The sequence below is a fragment of the Borostomias antarcticus genome, assembly GCF_949987555.1.
Source record: "Borostomias antarcticus genome assembly, chromosome: 3".
Lineage (NCBI taxonomy): Eukaryota > Metazoa > Chordata > Actinopteri > Stomiiformes > Stomiidae > Borostomias > Borostomias antarcticus.
The window spans coordinates 7,962,549-7,981,717 of NC_140236.1; the positions used below are offsets into that span (position 1 = coordinate 7,962,549).

The 19,169-nt window shown below is 50.2% G+C and overlaps 1 protein-coding gene across 1 annotated transcript in view; it reads right to left on the reverse strand.

Moving 5' to 3' along the window:
- Window positions 1-19,169, reverse strand: part of LOC311307085 (low-density lipoprotein receptor-related protein 1-like) — a 101,076-nt gene that overhangs the window by 66,760 nt on the left and 15,147 nt on the right. Inside the window, exons 3-5 of the mRNA XM_084435843.1 lie at window positions 7,860-7,997; window positions 915-1,034; window positions 414-542 (exon numbers count right to left, since the gene is read on the reverse strand). Of these exons, the coding sequence (XP_084291969.1) occupies window positions 414-542; window positions 915-1,034; window positions 7,860-7,997 (387 nt within the window). The remainder of the gene's footprint in view (window positions 1-413; window positions 543-914; window positions 1,035-7,859; window positions 7,998-19,169) is intronic.

Below are 19,169 nucleotides of genomic sequence, written 5' to 3' on the forward strand. Positions count from 1 at the left end.
TTAAGATGAAAGGAAGGCGGGAGATTAAGATAGGAAGAGAGATAGGGAGAGAAGTAGGAGAGAGCGTCAGTGGGAGATCGGGAGGGAGATAGAAGCGAAAGAAGGTCACGCATTCATCGCCATATCTGACATCTCCCTTCTAATGAATTCAATTGTGACGGCATTAGGTGGAGTATCACACCATGCAAATCTGATTACAAGTAACAGGACACTGAAGACGATAGACTGAAGGCCAAGTAAATCAACAAAATATATGTAGTATATGGTATATCTGACATAGTATCTAGCTTTGGCCCCAATGCTTCCGTTTATGCCTGTGTGTGTGCAGGTTCAGTGTGTGTGTGTGTGTGTGTGTGTGTGTGTGTGTGTGTGCAGGTACAGTGTGTGTGTGTGTGTGTGTGTGTGGTCCCTACCGTTTTTGGCCTTGCAGGAGCGGTTGTCAGGCTGTAGCAGATATCCCTCCACACAGCTGCAGGTGTAGGAGCCGTCAGTATTGGCGCAGGACTGGCTGCAGGTCCCGTACACACTGCACTCGTTGAAATCTGGGGAGACATTACACACATGCACGCATGCGCGCACACGCACACACGCACACACGCACACACACACACACACACACACACACACACACACACACACACACACACACACACATACGGTCAGTCTGTTAGCTGGTTGCTAGTTTCACCTGGCTACCGTACAGAAGGAAAAGCAATTAGCTTAGCATAGACAAGGGCACAGAGGTAATAGGCCAGCTAGTCAGTAGCCTATCTATAGTAGAAGCTGGTCAAGCTGGGGGCAAGTTTAATTCGGCCACTGAACTTCACAGGAAAAAGTAGCTTTTATCTTCTGGTTTACAACTTAACTCAACCGAGCCTAGCTTAGCGTCACTAGCTTAGCTTAGCATCACTCACCTTTACATGTCTTGCCGTCTGCGCCGACCTCGTAGCCGGCGTTGCAGTAGCACTTGGGGCCTTCGTGCGTCACAGAGCAGTTGACCTGGCAGCTGTGGTTGGCACAGCCTGGCAAGCCCTCTAGAAGGGGGAGAAGAACGAGAGATTTAGAGGAGATATACGAAATTACATTTCCACAGGAAGGAAGACTAACTCTGTACAGAAGCAAACAAACAGCAGTTGGCTAATGCTAACAAACCCCCCCCCCCCCCCCCGGGTCTGGGTCTGCAGGGAGGGAAAAAGCGGGAAGGAGGACAAGGAGGGCCAGGAAGAGTCAATGACGAACAAGCTTGTTTGCGGATCAGCTTTCAGATGCTTATCTTAATCCAAGCGCTATCTTCACAGAGCCATACTGTCATAACCATATCTGATTTACACAGTGTGTGTGTCTTTGCGCGCGCGTGTGTGTGTGTTTGTTTGTCGTCCGTCGCCCATAGATGAGGAGATTTGGATGCAGAGATAGACAGAGGGTCTCTTTTCTCCTTCTCCGAAGAGGAAACTCAAGGACATAGCCTTTTGGCACAGAATGAACCAGGCACACTCTTCGCCTCTATTGACCTCCCAACCCTTCTGTGTGTGTGCGCGTGTGTGTGTGTGTTGCAGATACGTTGGATGGGAAGACAAAATTGTTGAAACCTCTGGCGCTTTTAAGATGACTGTTTGCAAAAACCAGTTTACACTCCTATGTGGGACTACACAGGACTACGGACTAGACTACGGAAGGAATGAAAAAGGACACACGCACACACACACACACACACGCACACACACTTCTGCTCATTACCCGCCCACTGTATTGTCCCACGTTGTAGATGTGATCCAAACTGAAAGAACATGGGTGTTTCTCAGGCTACAGTCATCATCACAGTCAGAGTGCGCTTCTATACCCACGGTCCTAATGGCGACAGAGTCACCTGAATGTCCCACAGCTACCTAAAAATACTGTGACGTTAACACACAAAAACACACACACACACGCGCGCACACACACCCTGAGGACGTGCCTATTGGACCTGGCTGTAGCAGAGAGGAGGTTGGCCTACTAACGGGCCCTCATTCCACAAAGCCTGCAGCACTCGGCGTCTCAATACCCCCTTTGTGTGCGTCTATACGGAGGGGAAGAGACCCCGCCACACACTGCGGCACCGTATCAAATCAATTCATACACACACACACACACACACACACAGAGACCCAGTGCCAACACTAAGCATGGCACTGCCACCCTCATACTGTACCTACACTGGCGCCCTCATACCTCCTCGGGGCGACAAAAAGGAGAAATACAAAACAAAATTAGATTCCAGACGTTTTCTAATCCAAGCAATATTGTTTTTCTGTGGGCTTAAAAAACAGGCCCTTTGGTGGTGGTGGTGGTGGAGGGAGTGAGTCAGCAATCTACAATGCAGACTTGCCGGGCCTTCAGATGGAATTCTACTGTGGTTGAGGGGAGAGGAGAGGAAGAGGAGAAGGGAGGAAGAGTGGTGTAGAGGAGAGGAGAGGAGAGGAAGAGGAGAAGGGAGGAAGAGTGGTGTAGAGGAGAGGAGAGGAGAGGAGAGGAAGAGGAGAAGGGAGGAAGAGTGGTGTAGAGGAGAGGAGAGGAAGAGGAGAAGGGAGGAAGAGTGGTGTAGAGGAGAGGAGAGGAGAGGAAGAGGAGAAGGGAGGAAGAGTGGTGTAGAGGAGAGGAGGGGAGGGGAGAGGAGAGGAAGAGGAGAAGGGAGGAAGAGTGGTGTAGAGGAGAGGAGAGGAGAGGAGAGGAGAGGAGAGGAGAGGAGAGGAGAGGAGAGGAGAGGAGAGGAGAGGAGAGGAGAGGAGAGGAGAGGAGAGGAGAGGAGAGGAGAGGAGAGGGGAGACACTATCCACACATCAGCAGCTCACCGGCTAGGGTTGAGCGAGGCCTAATGAGTAGTGCAAACAAGTCACAGACTGACAGGGCAGAGCGTTGAGCACTCAAACAAGCATGTCCCCCACATTGATCCTCTCACTGCACGGCCCACATCTCCCGTTCCACTCACTCACTCCTTCTGTTCCTCCGGGACGCTTAGAAAGGCATTCTGGGGTTGTTGTAGTTTTTTGTTTTTTTTAGGGCAAATGGAAGTGGAAAGCCGTTTATTCTGCTGCCTGGTCATATTTTGTACCTGACACACGCAGGTGATTGATGCCGAGCGCTCTTGGAGTCTGTCGGAGCCTGGACTCGGGGAGGGGGGGATGGATAAAAATGTGAAGCTTCCTCCAACAGCTGTCCTCCTGACCGTTCCTCCTCCGATCAATGTTTTGGCTGTCAATGCCCTTGACGAAGTGGGCGGAGGAGGGGCGGAGACATGGCGGAGACGCCAGCGTCAAAACCACGAACCTCCCCTCAAAATACCCTCACCACTTCGGAAACTCTTACAAAACAGCAGCAGCACTAGAACTATTACTGTCAATTCCCCAAAAACGTACAAAAAAAGATTCGGTAGCGAGAAGGTAAGCGTGCTTGTTCTCTCAACTACATAATGTGAGTGACTTGAACAAAAGTGGCACTTAAAAGTAAGGAGGTTCATTTGTCTGCCTTTCTCTTCCATCAAGGGTCCAGACATTCCTGCCCCTCAGCTCTCACCGTCGAGGGACAGGTCTGGACGCGCCCGTGTCCCCGGGCCGTACATAACAGGAGCACGTCTTCCCGAGTGGGACTACATCCTCCAATGACTTTTTTTGCTGTGAAACTACAGCCACCAGCACACACTGTATGTCCATGCCTTGATAGCTACGCTCTTCACAGTGTCATTTCCTATGTGACTACATTCTCACGAGGAGCTACCTCAGCAATGCTTCAACCTTTGGCCAACCTTTATCGTGGCTATGGGCCTACAACTCCCAGCATGCCAGTATCATTAGAACTTATGCTACAACTGAGCACATACATTTCTGCAACATCACTGCACTCTGCCACGAGAGCAAGTCTGGAGCCCTTCAATCAACTCCCGTCAATTCAGAATGAAATAGCTACAAGATCTGGGCCTGGCACATTTCGCTGAACAGACCATGGAAATGCTGTTGGCAGAAAATGTTAAATGAATTGAGAAAAGCATTTTCGGGGAGTTAGTGCAACGAGTTTGCTGTGTTAAATCAGACTTTAGGGCAATAATGACATTTGTGTGTGTGTGTGTGTGTGTGTGTGTGTGTGTGTGTGTGTGTGTGCGCGCACCAGGCAGCTGTTTGCAGTCCCAGTAGGGCAGACAAAGAGGGAACAAAGTAACCATGAGCAAACACACCCACGGCAGGAACCAGAGTAGAGAGCAAATACGAGCTCATGCAGCCCCAATCACTGTCAGCATGCTAGCTATAGCCTTAAGTGATAAGACACACACACACACACACACACACACACACACACACACACACACACACAATGAGCACTATACACCAACTTTCCTCCTCTCCATCATCAATACACAGGAAGGTGTCAGGAAACAGAAGGTGATCATTGATTGACATAGATGGGTCGTAAACCTAGTTTTACAACATTTTACAGGTCCCGGCTAACCTCACATGTAGGACAGGAGGACTTGACATAAAACAGGCCGTGTCTTGCAATACGGCCATAATGGCGGTCAATAAACTAATTTGGGTAAAAAAATAAAAAAAACAGACCGGCAGGCTAGGGCCCCACAAGTGTGCAAATAAAGATGCCGAATTCCTGTCATGGTTTTATGTTATTTTGTGATCTGTCACCTGCTTTGATCGCAAAACATACAAAGAAACTCAAAGCCAACAAAGCCATCTGCGTGATATAGTGATGAGGGTTGAGAGTGTGTCGGTGGGGGGGGGGTGGCTCAAAGAGTTCTGTTGCCCTGACCTTCTCCTATCCTCCTATCAATCTGCCACTTCTGAGTGGGGGGATACTGGAGGGGTCTCGCCCCTTGAAGAGGTCTCTTGACCCTCAGGGCGGAGAGAGGGGCAGAGAGAGAAAGGGAAGGAGAGAGGGAGAGGTTGGGGGGGGGGGGGGGGTAGGGGTACTGTATATGCACACAGACAGACACACACACACACACGCATGCTGGCAAACAAACACACACACACACAGAAGCAGCCACATGCCCCTTGGGGCCGGACCTGCCAAAAGAAAGAAGGCGTCACGTCACGTTTGCACCTGAACAAAGACATCGCTCGATCACAGAAGGGTCCGGGCCTCATGATCAGAGCTGCGCCCTGCGCCCGGCAGGCTGAGACCGCAGCCGGCCCCACTACCTTCCCTCTCCGGGAGCGGGCCGGCCATGATAAGCTAAGGACTTAGCCAGAAGCTAATTCATCCTGACAGGCAGCAGAGATCAGATCAGCCCGGCAGTGGGCTACCGCTAACCTCGCTAGCGCCAGCCTTGACACCCCCGGGGGGGGAGAGAGAGACTGCAGGCTGGCCACGCCATGGCCAAATCCACGCCGCGGGGAGATTTATCATAGTCTGTCCTGGCTTCCATCTCTGCCTCCTGTCTTCCCCCCCCCGCCCCCGCCCTAACTCCCCCTTGTCAACAACTTCGGTATAATTACTTGGAAGTGACAAAGTGTGCTTTCAGACGGTAGTGGTGTGTGTGTGAGAGTGTGTGTGTGTGTGTGTGTGCGTGCGTGTGTGTACACTTGCACAACCCTGCAGTTTGTTCAAGCAAACACTGCAATGCTTGTAAAACGCAGGGCTTTCCGTGAAACAGAGAGGCTCACAAACGGTGTGGCGTAGGTTCCGGCACACTGCTGCTGTGTTTGGCTGTGTTTGTTTGTGTGTGTATGCGTGTGTGTGTGTGCGCGCGTGTGTGCGTGTGTGTGTGTGTGAGTGTGCGCGTATGTGTGTGTTATGCATGTACCTGTGTGTGTGTGTGTGTGTGTGTGTGTGTTTATTCTTGCCTCCCAGGGATAGACAGGCCTGTGTAATTGGGAACAGGCGGTGTGTTTATATGAGTGAGTGTCATGACTGAATGACATCACCAGCACTGTGTAAAGTTATGTCCACCAGCAATGGCTGGCATGTGACACTTTCCCACACTTCATCCAGCTGTTAGTTGCTATGACTACACCTCACACCCCTACCCATTTGTCATCATCAACACATATCAGTAGGTGCGGGAAGTAAGCAGAACAGACCGTGTCTTTGTATGCGGTGTATAATTAAGGCAGGGCAGGATTTGTGTGCTTGGCAGAGTCTGAGTCACGGATCCTGGCGATGTAGGGCTGCACAATTAATCGTGTATTGATCGTTATCACAGTTTTAGCCTCTGCGATATAATAATCGCAAAACGCCGCAATTAATGCATTCCTTTGAGTCGCCCACTGCTTTAAAAATCACAAATTCCTGGTTTTAAACAGCTCTACTGAGCATGTGATCATTACAAATCTCTGAAAATCACAGAAATGTGTTGAGAGCATTGGTGCAGGGTGTGGTGTAAGCCTATAGCCACTAGATTGAAAAAACAAAATAGTTTTAAGCTATTAACCAAACTACATTGTTATAGTATTATGTAGGCTATCTTATAATGAATTTGTTTGTCAAATGTTGTGTCGTCGTCTCAAAATGGTTGCTATTGGAACCATTTACGTTAGCTATTGTGCTGGACGACAAGACCCAAAATTAAGACTATCAGCAGCCATGTAGTTAGATGCAGCTCGCCAACTCTATGATCAGTGGAGCTACTTCCAGCATGAGTCTTTCACTTCTCTGTTCTGGAAGCTCAGCTGTCGTTAACATGCATGGCAAAAACTTGGGACTGTTGGTCAATCATTGATTTTGATCTAACGATTAATGTTATAATGGGCAATTATTACTTTATTACAGTATATCGTCACCTAAACACACACATTAATCCATACATATAATCCATGATCATGATGCTGTAAAAATGCTAAAACAGCCCTATATGTTGGGTCTTACAATTCCTAAGGCTGATATCTACATCAAGTCATTCATGATGAGGGTAATTGCGAATAGATTTTAATGCTGATTTTAACAAACATTTGTGTCTGTTGATTTGTGTCAAACAGATGAACGTCTGTTGCAGCACCTCGAATCACATTACAATATCAGGCAAAATAATCACAATTACTAATTTTTGTCATAATCGGTGAGTCACCACAAGACCTTGTTCCAGGACTTTGGTCGCATAAACTCAACCTTGTAGAAATGTTTGTTGTCAATATTTGGTCAGAATACAGAGGATTCTGGGAAAGGGATACGAGGTGTAGCCAACGGCGCCGTCCCACATGCCAATCTTCCAGCGGTTGGCAGGGGAAAGACGTGCAGATGACAGATGATGTTGACTATGGCAGAACACGCACAGAAACCAGCGAGTCATCCCTCTAATTCAGTCCAGAACCGGCCATAGGAACACTGAACAGGCACAGCTCGGAGGCAGCTATTTCTGGGGTCCTTTGAAGCCTCGGAAACACCTTCGCTTCTTTTGTCCGCGGCCACAATGACACCCTATAGACTCAGCAGATCCGCTTCTCTCTCCGACCCTAATTAATACTCGGGGATTTGATGGGATTCTCTTCACTTGCAGCGGGATGAATCCTCAACTTACCGGCGCCCGGCCTCAGCACCAGCCTGGGCGGGTTGATAAATTAATGACTTTTTTTTCCCCCGAGAGAAGAGCTCCATTGTGATAATGGGGGCCAACTCATTACAGGGCGTGTATTGGCTGGAGATTACAGTTTAGGGGAGAGGGGACAAAAGGAGAGGGAGTATTTATAGAAGCCGGTCCTGCCTGGTCGTTCCTCCGCCCAAAGGAGAGGCAACCCCTTGTCTGGGAGGACGGGATATAATGTGTGTGTGTGTGTGTGTGTGTGTGTGTATGGGGACGGAAGAAAGAGATGATGCATAAGAGTCAAGGGTAGAGAGAAAATAAGTGTATGTGTGTTTGTGTCTGTGTGTGTGCGTTGTACCTCGGCAGAACGGCCCCTCATCCCAGCCGTCAGTGCAGTCGGGGACCCCGTCACACACCCTGCTCATGTGGATGCACACGTCCAGGTCCAGACAGCCGTACTCGTTGGCGGGGCACTGGGACACTCGGTTATGTGGACCTGTGAGACGATAAAAAAACACACAAGTCTGAGGGCGCCGCAACACAGAACGCCAGGAAGACAAGGTACATTCACATGGAAACATTCTCTACGCTAAAAACGTCCACGGAAGCACGCGAGTAAAAGACTCTTAAAGAAGATTTGACCGGAGTTTAATAGCAGAGCTATCTAGCCAGCCTGGCTCTAGGCCAGACTGAACACCAGACCACTACTGGACCTAGGTGAGGGGGGGGGGGGGGGCTCCAGACTGAACACCAGACCACTACTGGACCTGGGTGAGGGGGCGGGGTCTTACCAGGTGGGCTGGAAGTATGTAAGGGATAACGTATGGCCAGGGCGTATGAAGGGCTCTTCTTTTTCGATTATCACCGGCTGGCCATACGTTATCCTGCTTATTACATGGCTACTTAGCAACAACACAATACTATTAAGACTACTCTTATTTCACCAGCAAAATGGTTCCGTGTGCAATGGGCGTTTTCAGAGACTGACCATAGGCTACAACAGCCAACCCGTTATTGTTTAGAATGTTCAAACTTTCAGACAACTTTCAACTGTCGCCCAGATACATATAATGTGTTGCCCTTAGCAGCGATGAATATTGCTTGTTGCCATTAAATTATCGAGAAATAATTCACCGGTAGAACATGCGATTGTCAGAATCGAGTATTTCAGAGAGCCATGTAATAAAGGAAGGATAACTGCAGCAAGGAATATACAGTACAGTGCATGAATGCACACACACACACACACAGTCTATGCACACACAGACAGACACGCACACATCGACACATGGACTAGACAACCTTGAGAACACTTTCTTCAAGAATGTCAATAAAACCAAAAAAAAGTATCAACAGTGGAATATTGTCTATGAGAAAGATAGGGTTAGCAAAGAATACAGAGTAGGCAGCTACAGTTCTCTTCAAACAGAACAGAAAGCCCGCATTCAGGCTATGTATCCATCTCTCACTTTCTTTCTTTCTTTCTCTTTCTCTCTCTCTCTCTCTCTCTCTCTATCTCTCTCTCAGCCCATGCTGTGAAGCAAACTGCTTGTCTTGGCTGTTTCTTCCTCCTCCTCCTCCTCCTCCTTCTCCTCCTCTCTCAGCGCTGTTCTTTCTCCCCAACATCTGCTGACCTGTTTGAGAGAAACGCAAGCGTGGGAAAGAAAGACGTTTACCTCCCGCCTGGGAAAGGTGCGGGCGCGTCTGCGCTCCCTAGACTGGGCACCCACATCGCGCACCCACATCGCGCACCCACGCGGCGCGTCAGGTGGCTCACAAAACTCTATGTCTGAGGTCCTCTTATGATCTCATATTATGTTTTTGCCTTGGTCTTTTCAGGTGTACCGAGACCTTGCAAAATGCACTTTACATAAAGTTGGAATGGATCGCATTTGAAATCAACTGTGTGAGCTGAAGTAGAGAACTAGACTCTCGTAGACACATTCATTCCTCGACAATTTGGAGAGAGTTCTCAGTTGAACGGGGTTGTGGAAGCCTTCCTTTAGATCCGTTCCTTTAGATTTTTGTTTTCGTCCTGGAAAACATAACATTAGCCTTGATGTACTTCGCCAAGGTTACGATTTCATTAAAAGCACATTCGATATCTTTAATGGGCTCTATTCATCCGAATATCAACAAAACCAGATGGGAAATGTTTCAGTGCAGTTATGTGAGGGCAAAAAACATCACAGGCGCCTCCACGCTAACCGACGATGCCACGGCCTACGCAGAGAGAAAGCTCTTGAGGGGAGAACGGTGCACTCCTCCGCCATGTTCCACCTACTCACAGGCTACCTCCTACACGCGCGCTCGTCCTACCTTCCCAGAACCTCAGCCCCTCCGACAGAGCTCTGCCACAGAGATGACGTCTAAAAAACCCTAGATCGCGCCGCCGGAACCGGCGCCTCGGGGACGACGGTGGCAGCCAGTCCGGGCTCTGGTCACGTAACGGAATAGAGCGCAGGGAGACCACCCCCCCACCCCCCCGCCGACTCCTCGACTAAGCTGCCTCGCTTTACAGTCAATAAATTCTGGACCCGAGGGGGCTTTCGTAATAACCAGGGTTACAGCGCAAGGACGCCGCCGCAAAGTGGGGCAGGGAAACCAAGGAGCGTCGCTTTATGAGACGACCGCCTCGAACCGGTTTGACTGATATCAGAGGGAAATCATTTTGGGGCTGGACTATAGAGAGAGAAGTGTGAGACTTTAGAACCACAATCAGTTTTCTTGCCAGGTAGGTTTTGACTACCCTCGTGAGACCATCCTGATGCCGCGAGCTCACGTTGTTACTCGCAAATCAGTCTGGACACTCTCGATAGAGAACATTTTGAGCCCGATCGGAAAACGATCTCGCCAATCAGCTATTGGTTCTGAGGAATCTGAAATACGAACTGGGCGGGTTTATGACAGCGAAGAGCGGTTGAAGTTAGCGAGTGATAGACCTTTTTTCAGATGGTTCATCCAATCACCTGCCAAGTCGTTATGAAAGTGCCTGCCCTTTTCCAAACAGTTTCCAACGGAGAGTTCCCAGATGGTTATGCGAAGCAAACCATCTGGCACGTCAGGTTAGGTTTTTACACATACTAGAAATTTGTTCTGGTCATTTGAATGTAGAAAAATGACAGATCACCCGTGGATGGATAGACAACATTAGACAGGGTACAAGGACTAAACAGGACAGTGTAAAGACGGGACAGTGCACAGCCAATAGGCTACAGTACACATGCATTGCCAATAGAGATTGTGGGTTTGAATCTTAGACCAGGCAGTTTCTGGGCTACGTTTCGCCTCTAGTTTGCAATGCTCTCTTGCTTTTGTCCCATCTAGGACAGTAAACTATGAGGAGGGTGAACAGGCCGCTTGTCTTTAAAGACTCTGACCTCTGACCTGTGATGTTGAGCAGGTAAGAAAGACACACAGGCTGACAGAGCGGCCTCCATTACTTCCCACATTCCATAGCTCTGCTCCACCAGCCAACAACACACAGTGGCAGCACAGTAGTCACGGGGTATCTGCTAGCCAAGGTGGGACCATGAGCCGGAGCAGGGAGGTGAAGAAATGACTAGGATGTGGGGAAGTTGTTGGGGCCTCACTGACCCAGGATCCATGACACAGAGACAGTCAGCTTCCTTCCTCAACTGTCAGTGATCTAGATGCATTGCTGTGTGAGTGCACTTCCGGCACACACGCACACGCACACACACACAGTAGTCACGGGGTATCTGCTAGCCAAGGTGGGACCATGAGCCGGAGCAGGGAGGTGAAGAAACAGGAAGAAATGACTGGGATGTGGGGAAGTTGTTGGGGCCTCACTGACCCAGGATCCATGACACAGAGACAGTCAGCTTCCTTCCTCAACTGTCAGTGATCTAGATGCATTGCTGTGTGAGTGCACTTCCGGCACACGCACACGCACACGCACACACACACAGTAGTCACGGGGTATCTGCTAGCCAAGGTGGGACCATGAGCCGGAGCAGGGAGGTGAAGAAACAGGAAGAAATGACTGGGATGTGGGGAAGTTGTTGGGGCCTCACTGACCCAGGATCCATGACACAGAGACAGTCAGCTTCCTTCCTCAACTGTCAGTGATCTAGATGCATTGCTGTGTGAGTGCGCTTCCGGCACACACACACACACACACACACACGCGCACACACACACACACACACACACACACACGCACACACACAGGTCAAGATAGTTTATTGTCACATACCCTGTATTACTGTGCAAAACCTTCATTTAACTGCATTTCACTGTTTTAGGCTGTAGGCCATGCACATGACAAATAAACTACTTTGACACACACACACAGACACACACACACACAGACACACACACAGACACACACACACATTAATCTTTAAGCATAAACTTTCTGGTGATGAAAAATGATCTCTCACGAGAATCTATATTCAATTTGAACAACTTGATTTCCAACTCGTGGTACTTCTTCCCCTCTTAAATTGCCATATGAACTGTAATTACACAACCATAATCAAACTAACGTGTGGCAAATAAGCTCTTACACAGATCATCATAATGGATTTTTAATCTCAGCGACAAGCAAGACTTCAAATAAAATGCCAATGAATTATATCAGCGTCCCCTCGTTAGAATCACCAGAGACTGATTGCGCCTACGCAGCGTAAATGCACATATCCTCCACCGCGGCTATTAATTTCTGGTCACGATACTGTTCTCCCGTTTGAACAGTGCACGTTTGAGAACCAGGCGACGAGGCGGCGTCGGAGACAAAGAGAGGAGAGCGAACAATGTGCGGAACGCGTTAGCGGCTTCGCGCATGGCGGGAGAAGAAAAATCAGCTCCCTTCAAACTTATCAGGGGCCCAGAACGAGGATAATAATTACATTACACTAGACACACCCCTGGGATCTTCTGTCACGCTGATACAAAGTGGTGTTTTGCGAGGGCGTGATGGGAATCGCTCGCAGGCTCCTCGGGGAGGTTCTGCCGTCGCTCGGGTCTAGTGTGACGGGATCCGCTTCACACAATGGGGGCTCTCGGTTCACATGCGATTCAGGTGCGAGACCAAGGTGAGCTTCTTAACTGGTGAACAGTTGAGCCTGGTCATAAGGGTGAGTGCGTGTATGTGTGTGTGTGCGCGTGTGTGTGTGCATGTGCGCGCGCGTGTGTGAATACACGCTTCATCAAATCTCAAATATCTATGGAAGACGTAGGCTACGTTCTGGACTCAAATGTGACTTTCAACTATGACCAGTGAATAAATGTGTGCTCTCAGAGCTCAGAAGTGATGTCAGAAGTGATTTGTCATTACCTGTGTGTCCCCTTGAAATACGCCCCCATTTCCCCCTAGGGAGAGGCTAGTACCCGCGGTTCCACTGCTGCACTGGCCTGACCAGAGAGAGGCCTCAGGGAGGGAGAATGTCAAAGAGACGTCTCCCCATTAATGCCCCCCCCCCTACCACCACAGAAAACAAGCATACCACCTCCACACACACACACACACAAACACACACACCCAAAATCACACTACCAGCTCCCCCCACATCCCCCGGTTCCAGCAGTTACATAATGACCTTCAATTTTTGCCTCCCCGTTGACCTTTTGTCCAGTGCATAATAGCCTGCGTATCCCCCGGCCCCCCCCCCCCTCTCCGGGGGTCCCATTCAGACCGCTGTCAGCTCTAATGAACATGTCTCGCAGGGCGACAGGGTCCGGCCCGCAGCGACTGGGCTGGAATCACAGTGTACAGTGGTCAGTGCAAACACACGCGCGCTGTCCTGAGGCCTCCCCGGCCGTGCGCACCCACAGATATCTCCGTTCGCATCTTTAGTCTGGGACTCGGATTCGTCCGCGTGTGGGAAACGTGCTCTGAATCGTCTAAGCGATCCGACATTCCTAGAATTCCATAATAGTATCCGAAGATCGGAAGTGCTTGAACGTGCCATTTTTGATTTGCTGAAATAAGCCCTCCTGTTACAATAAATGCTGCCTGGAAAGTTCCATGGTCTGACAGTAAAAAAAAAAAGAGATGGCTGCAGATGTAAACAACGAGCCATGTCTCAAAGCTAAAAAAACAACAACAACATTCCAATTATTGGCAGAGAGATGAAAGAGAGAGGGGGAGAGAGAGAGACAGGTGAAAAGAAAATGTGTGTGTTTGTGTGTGTGTAAAAGAGAGCGAGAGAGAGACTGAGGAGAAAGTGAGAGGAGGGAGAGAGAGGAGAGAGAGAGAGAGAGAGAGAGAGAGAGAGAGGGGAGAAAGAGAGAGGAGAGAGAGAGGAGAGGGAGAGAGAGAGAGAGAGAGAGAGGACAGAGAGAGAGAGACGAGAGGGCGGAGCCCGGGGAGGCGGCAGAGAGAGGGTCCTGGCTGGCGTGAGAAAGCGCCGCGTTCCCTGGCTGCTGATAGGCCAGGGGAAGGCTGAGGAGGGATTTACTGGGCTTTGCTCTCCTTCCTCTGTGGGAGTGGCGTCCGCCCTGCTCCCCCCCCCCCCACCGCTGCGCTGACGGGTAACACAGGCCGAGCACCTCCACCGTCCCGGTGACGCTATGCACGCGCGCACGTTAGGCACACGCAAACGTGGACGCAAAGACACGCACGCGTAAGCACACGCACACACGAGCACGCAGGCACACACTAACACCTATGCACAAGCCCCTGCATGTGCACACACACGCGCGCGCGCACACATCCGTGCACACATCCACACACACGCTCGCACACACACACTCCTTCTTCTGTGTAACCATTCCTTTACAAAGGGGGTTCTTTTGGGAGCCTTTAGGTTCCTCTGAAGCCTGAATGCTAATCTGCTCATTTTCCGTGCTTACAATAAGCCTTCCTTTTCTCCCAACCCACCGAGCCCTGACGCTCCCCTGGTTCACAGACCTGCCGCCCCCTCCCTCCCTCCCTCCATCCCTCCATCGCTCCTTCCATCCATCCTCCAGCTCTCCCCCCCTCCATCATCCCTCCTCCATCCCCCTTCAACCCTCCTCCATCCCTCCACCCCCCGCTCACTTCAATCCCTCCTCCATCTCCTGTCTCAGTCGCAGGCCTGCAGTCTCGTCCTGCCGGTAGTCTGGGAGAGGCCGCCCAGGCGTGACAGTCAGCCGGGGCTGGAGAGACGGCGCTCCCCTCCCTGGCCGGCCTCCAGGTCCAGCCTCCTGAAGGGAGGGTGGGGGGGGCGCTCAAGGCCACCAGATGGACAGATAACCTTGATGTGCAGCCCTGCCGGCCTGTGGCTGCGGCACGAGGAGGGGGGGGATAACTCAATCTCCCATCCTGCCTCCCTGTCCATCTCAATTCCCCCCCCCCGGCCAGCACCCGCCCAATCTGCCGCGCCCGAGGATACACAGCCTAGGGTTAGAGTGTAGGCCATGAAGAGCAAGAGTGTGTTGTGTGTGCGTGTGCGTGCATGTTGTGTGTGTGTGTGTGTATGTCTGCGCGCGTGTAGATAATGTAGATGTACTCACTAAGCCCCTGGAGGCGTACATCCATCAGTAGTTATCATCATTCCATTATGTGATAACATTCCTATTATATCCCTGAATATTACTTTCCACTGTTACAAGAAAAAAACAGAAAGACGCAACTCTGTGTTTGCGTACGTGCGTGTGCTTGCATCGCTGTACAGTTAAGTGATTGTTGAAGATTGAGGTGATTCCCAAAGTACTGTGTGTGTGTGTGTGTGTGTGTGTGTCTGTGGAAACGGCAGCGTCGCGTGGTGAGGGGTACTACAGGCTCAGAATGCCCCCTCGGGGTGCCTGGACACTAACAAGTGCTAATTGCGTTGCGTTATCATCTCCTTCTCTCCCTCAGAATAGGAGCGCTTAACACGCCTCCTGAATATAAAGAGGGGACATTTACATGACAGATGCCATTCACCCCCCTGCCAAGCTCGGCTCACGCAGACATTTACATGTTAAATAAAAGGGGAAAAGTTTCTGCATAGAATAGGGATGGGGAGGGCGGGGTTGAGGGGGTGGGGGGGTGTAAAGTGTTACATAAGTGCTCGGGACTGTAAAAAGGATTCCTCTTGAGGCTCTGATGAAGGAGAGAAAGTGCTCACATGCTAGAGCCTTTTTACACATCTGTTCTCATTCGCTGGAGAAACCACAATGAATGTGGCTCATGCAGGCATCGTCTAATTGCGCCCAGGCCTCAGAAGTCGTTTTTTTCCCCCCCCTCTTCCCTCCCTCTCTTCCTCCGAGCCCTTTTCTACAATCTCTCAAATTGAGCTGTTAGCCTGAATCGTCATTATGAGACGGCGAGTTCCAACAACAACAACAAAAAAATGCCGCTTGGCTGACATTTCATCTCGGTTGAATGTGTGGAAGGCCAAAAGAGCTAGACAGCCCTTGGGCCCTGCACAACAACAGCCCCAATGGATACCTAATGTGATTAATCTTAGAAGAAGAAAAAAAAAAGTGGTTCTGAAACGTAATTTTGGCAGCTATTCATATTCACACAAATAATAGAATACAGTATGACAACCTCATGGCCTGTAAAAAGTCACGACCTCATTACATTCCATTCCATTCCACTGGCCATAGAGAGAGAGCGAGAGAGAGAGAGAGAGAGAGAGAGAGAGAGACAGAGAGAGAGAGAGAGAGAGAGAGAGAAGAAACAGAACGCAAGGAAATAAAGAAGGAAGCTTTCGCTGACGCGGCTCCTGCAGTAATAGCTCGGCGGGCGGGAAGGCGAGCTTGCGTCGCAGTTTGTCTCGACGGATTCACTTTTTTTTTTTCCGCTTCTTGATATTTTACTTGCAAAAGATTAACTTGTCGCGCCTCGATACACACACACTGTAAGCACGCAGGCATGTGTGCGTACCCCTCCCCCCACACACACGCGCGCCCATAAACGCACTCTTCATCACAGAAGTTTTATGTGACACGTTAAAGTCGTACAGTATATCACATCTGTTACATCAACAGCCCCCCCGCGTGCCTGGCCTCATCAGACAGTTCCTCCTGCCGGAGCTGCTGGGTAACTAAGGTGAAGGAGAGTTGAAAGAGCCTAGAGAAGAAAGAGAGAAAAGGGAGGGAGAGGAGGGAGAGAGGGAGAGAGGAGAGAGAGAGACCTGCAGATGGAGGCCTGCTGCGTGTGCAGAGGCTGGGGGAGGAAGGGAAAGAGAAGGAAAGATAGGGGAGGAGAGAGAGCAAGACAGAAGAGAGAGAGAGAGAGAGAGAGAGAGAGAGAGAGAGAGAGAGAGAGAGAGAGAGAGAGAAAGAAAGACACACTGGGGTCTACATATGACAACACGCCAAACTCACCCCCGCACCTAGTCCTTCCGATCCCGTCCCATCAAAACACACACACACACCGACACACACACACACACCGACACACGCACAGACACACGCACAGACACACGCACAGACACACGCACAGACACACAGCCCTGCCACCCCCCTTCTCTGTAAAAATCACCCCGGGCCCAAACCAACAAGGTAGCCGCTGCCGCTGCTCCTTAACAAGGCTTAAGGAAATGATTACGAGCTCCAACAACCTCCTGACATCAACAACACCTACAGCTACTCTCCTTCCTTTCCGTGTGTGTGTGTGTGTGTGTGTGTGTGTGTGTGGTAACAGTGTGATCAAGTCTGTCTTTACCCTCTCAGGATAATAACAACATAGATGAATAGCTGAGGGGAGTGACGGTGCAATTAGGCCCCCAGACGCACTCACGCGCTGGCTTTGCCCTCTTCCTGTGCAGGTAGGCGGGCCCCCGCGGATCAAGGGCCTTCGCCAGACGGAACCGCACGCGTTTATACGATGCCCCGCCATTCAAACTGCAGCCGGATTTGTTTACAGGGGGGCTGTAAAGCAAGCAGGCGGCACTCTTCCCTGGACAAGAAGCTTGCTGGCGAGCAGTAAAAAAACAATAAGGTATTGCTAATGCCGACTAGCCGTTGAGTGCAGAATGCAGGTCTATTTTCATGGTGAGAGCTCAACTTCCTTTATAGGCTGTGGAGAAGGGAGAATGGAGGAAGGCAGGGAGGGAGAGAGGGAGGGGGGAGAGGGAGGGAGAGGGGAGAGGGAGGGAGGGGAGCTCTAAGTTGCATTACTTTCTATTCTTCAGAGCGACTGCCCTTTTCCTAATGATATATTGACCTACTTAAAGAAATAAGCAGGCCCGTGTTGGCTGAGAGCGCTGGCCGCGCTGTCACAATCCCTGATTTACTGGGGAGCGAGACCGCAGGGCGATCCTGCACACAGATACAAGGACAGTCAGACAGGAGGGAGGGGAGGAGGGAGAGAGAGACGCGCAGAGACAGGGAGAGAGGAACGAGAGAGAGAGGAAAACAGGGAGAATCCGAAAGACAGAGAGAGAAGAAAAGAGAGAAAGAACCGAGAGAATGAGAGAGGGGGAGAGAGAGAAAGAAAGAAAGAATGAGAGAGAGAGAGAGAGAGAGTATGAAGAACAAAATAAAGGGAAGAGAAAAAAGTGTGTTTGCATTGTGAAATCTGGGTGAGCCATGCCTTGGAGCCCAGTCTTGGAGTTAGTAATTAACTTGAACTGCAGATAATGTTGTAATTATAGCAGCAATCTGCTTCTCTTCGGCATTAACACATAGAACCAGACTGTGTGGTCAGGAGGCATGTTTAAACGACGTCCCACCGAGACGGGAATTTGCTCTGCAACCCCCCTGACTTTTGAACCAGACTCTTAAAGCGTAAAGCCAGATTCTGTCGAGACCTTTAGAGTCTCCTGGCTCAGCGGCCAACTTTCCACCTCTGGAGTCCAAAAAACAACAAGGGACACCTTGAACTCCCCAAACGCAAATAAATACACAAGAGTCCTCACACATCAGCTTGCCTCTGCGAGCCGATGGGAAACCCAGCAGGCCCCCACAGATCACCCAGTCACCGGGGAACGGATTTGTGGTGTCTAGTTCCCCGTTCTGGGGCTCGGCTAGCTCCCTACGGGGGCCGGGGCTGTTGTCAGGGCCCGAGCCTCTGTTGTTTACGGCTTGTTGGGCAGAGTGGCTCTCAAGCTGTGCTCGTTCTAGGGAGGGGCCAACTCAGAGGCTGGTGACCTGCTAACTGCTTCAGCCTCCTATATGGGAAAAGCAGAGATGAGTGGGGAGCAGGAGAATTCTCATCTCCATTCCACAGAGCAAACCCTGCCCTCTATGTCTAGACTGGTCCCTCTCTCTTTCTCTCCCTCTCCCTCTCTGTCTCTCTCTCTCCCTCTCTTTCACCCTCACTCCATCTTCTCTGTTCCAAATAAAACACCCTGCTCTGATAGATGAGTCCATGATGAGTCCATTTTGTTTCCATTATATATTTTTTATTCATTTAGCGCTTTTATCCAGGGCGGCTTAGACAATAAGTACATTTGTCTAGGGAAAGTGAACCGACTGTACGTCTTAGTCATGGTCAGTAAATCCTCTATAAGAACTAGTGACATCCTCAGTCCCAGTGCTAGATGATACACACACACACACACACACACACACACACACACACACACACACACACACACACGATGTGAAGATAAGGGTTGGGCAGTGGAGAGTCCACTAATGGGCCCAATGCTTTATTACAATAAACTATATTACATTAATAACCATTGCCAACAGTACCTTTACATTGCCATGTCGCCACTGCAGAGCCAGTGAAGAATAGCTTATACTGTATCAGCTTACAAATGTAGTTTAAATGATTCATTAA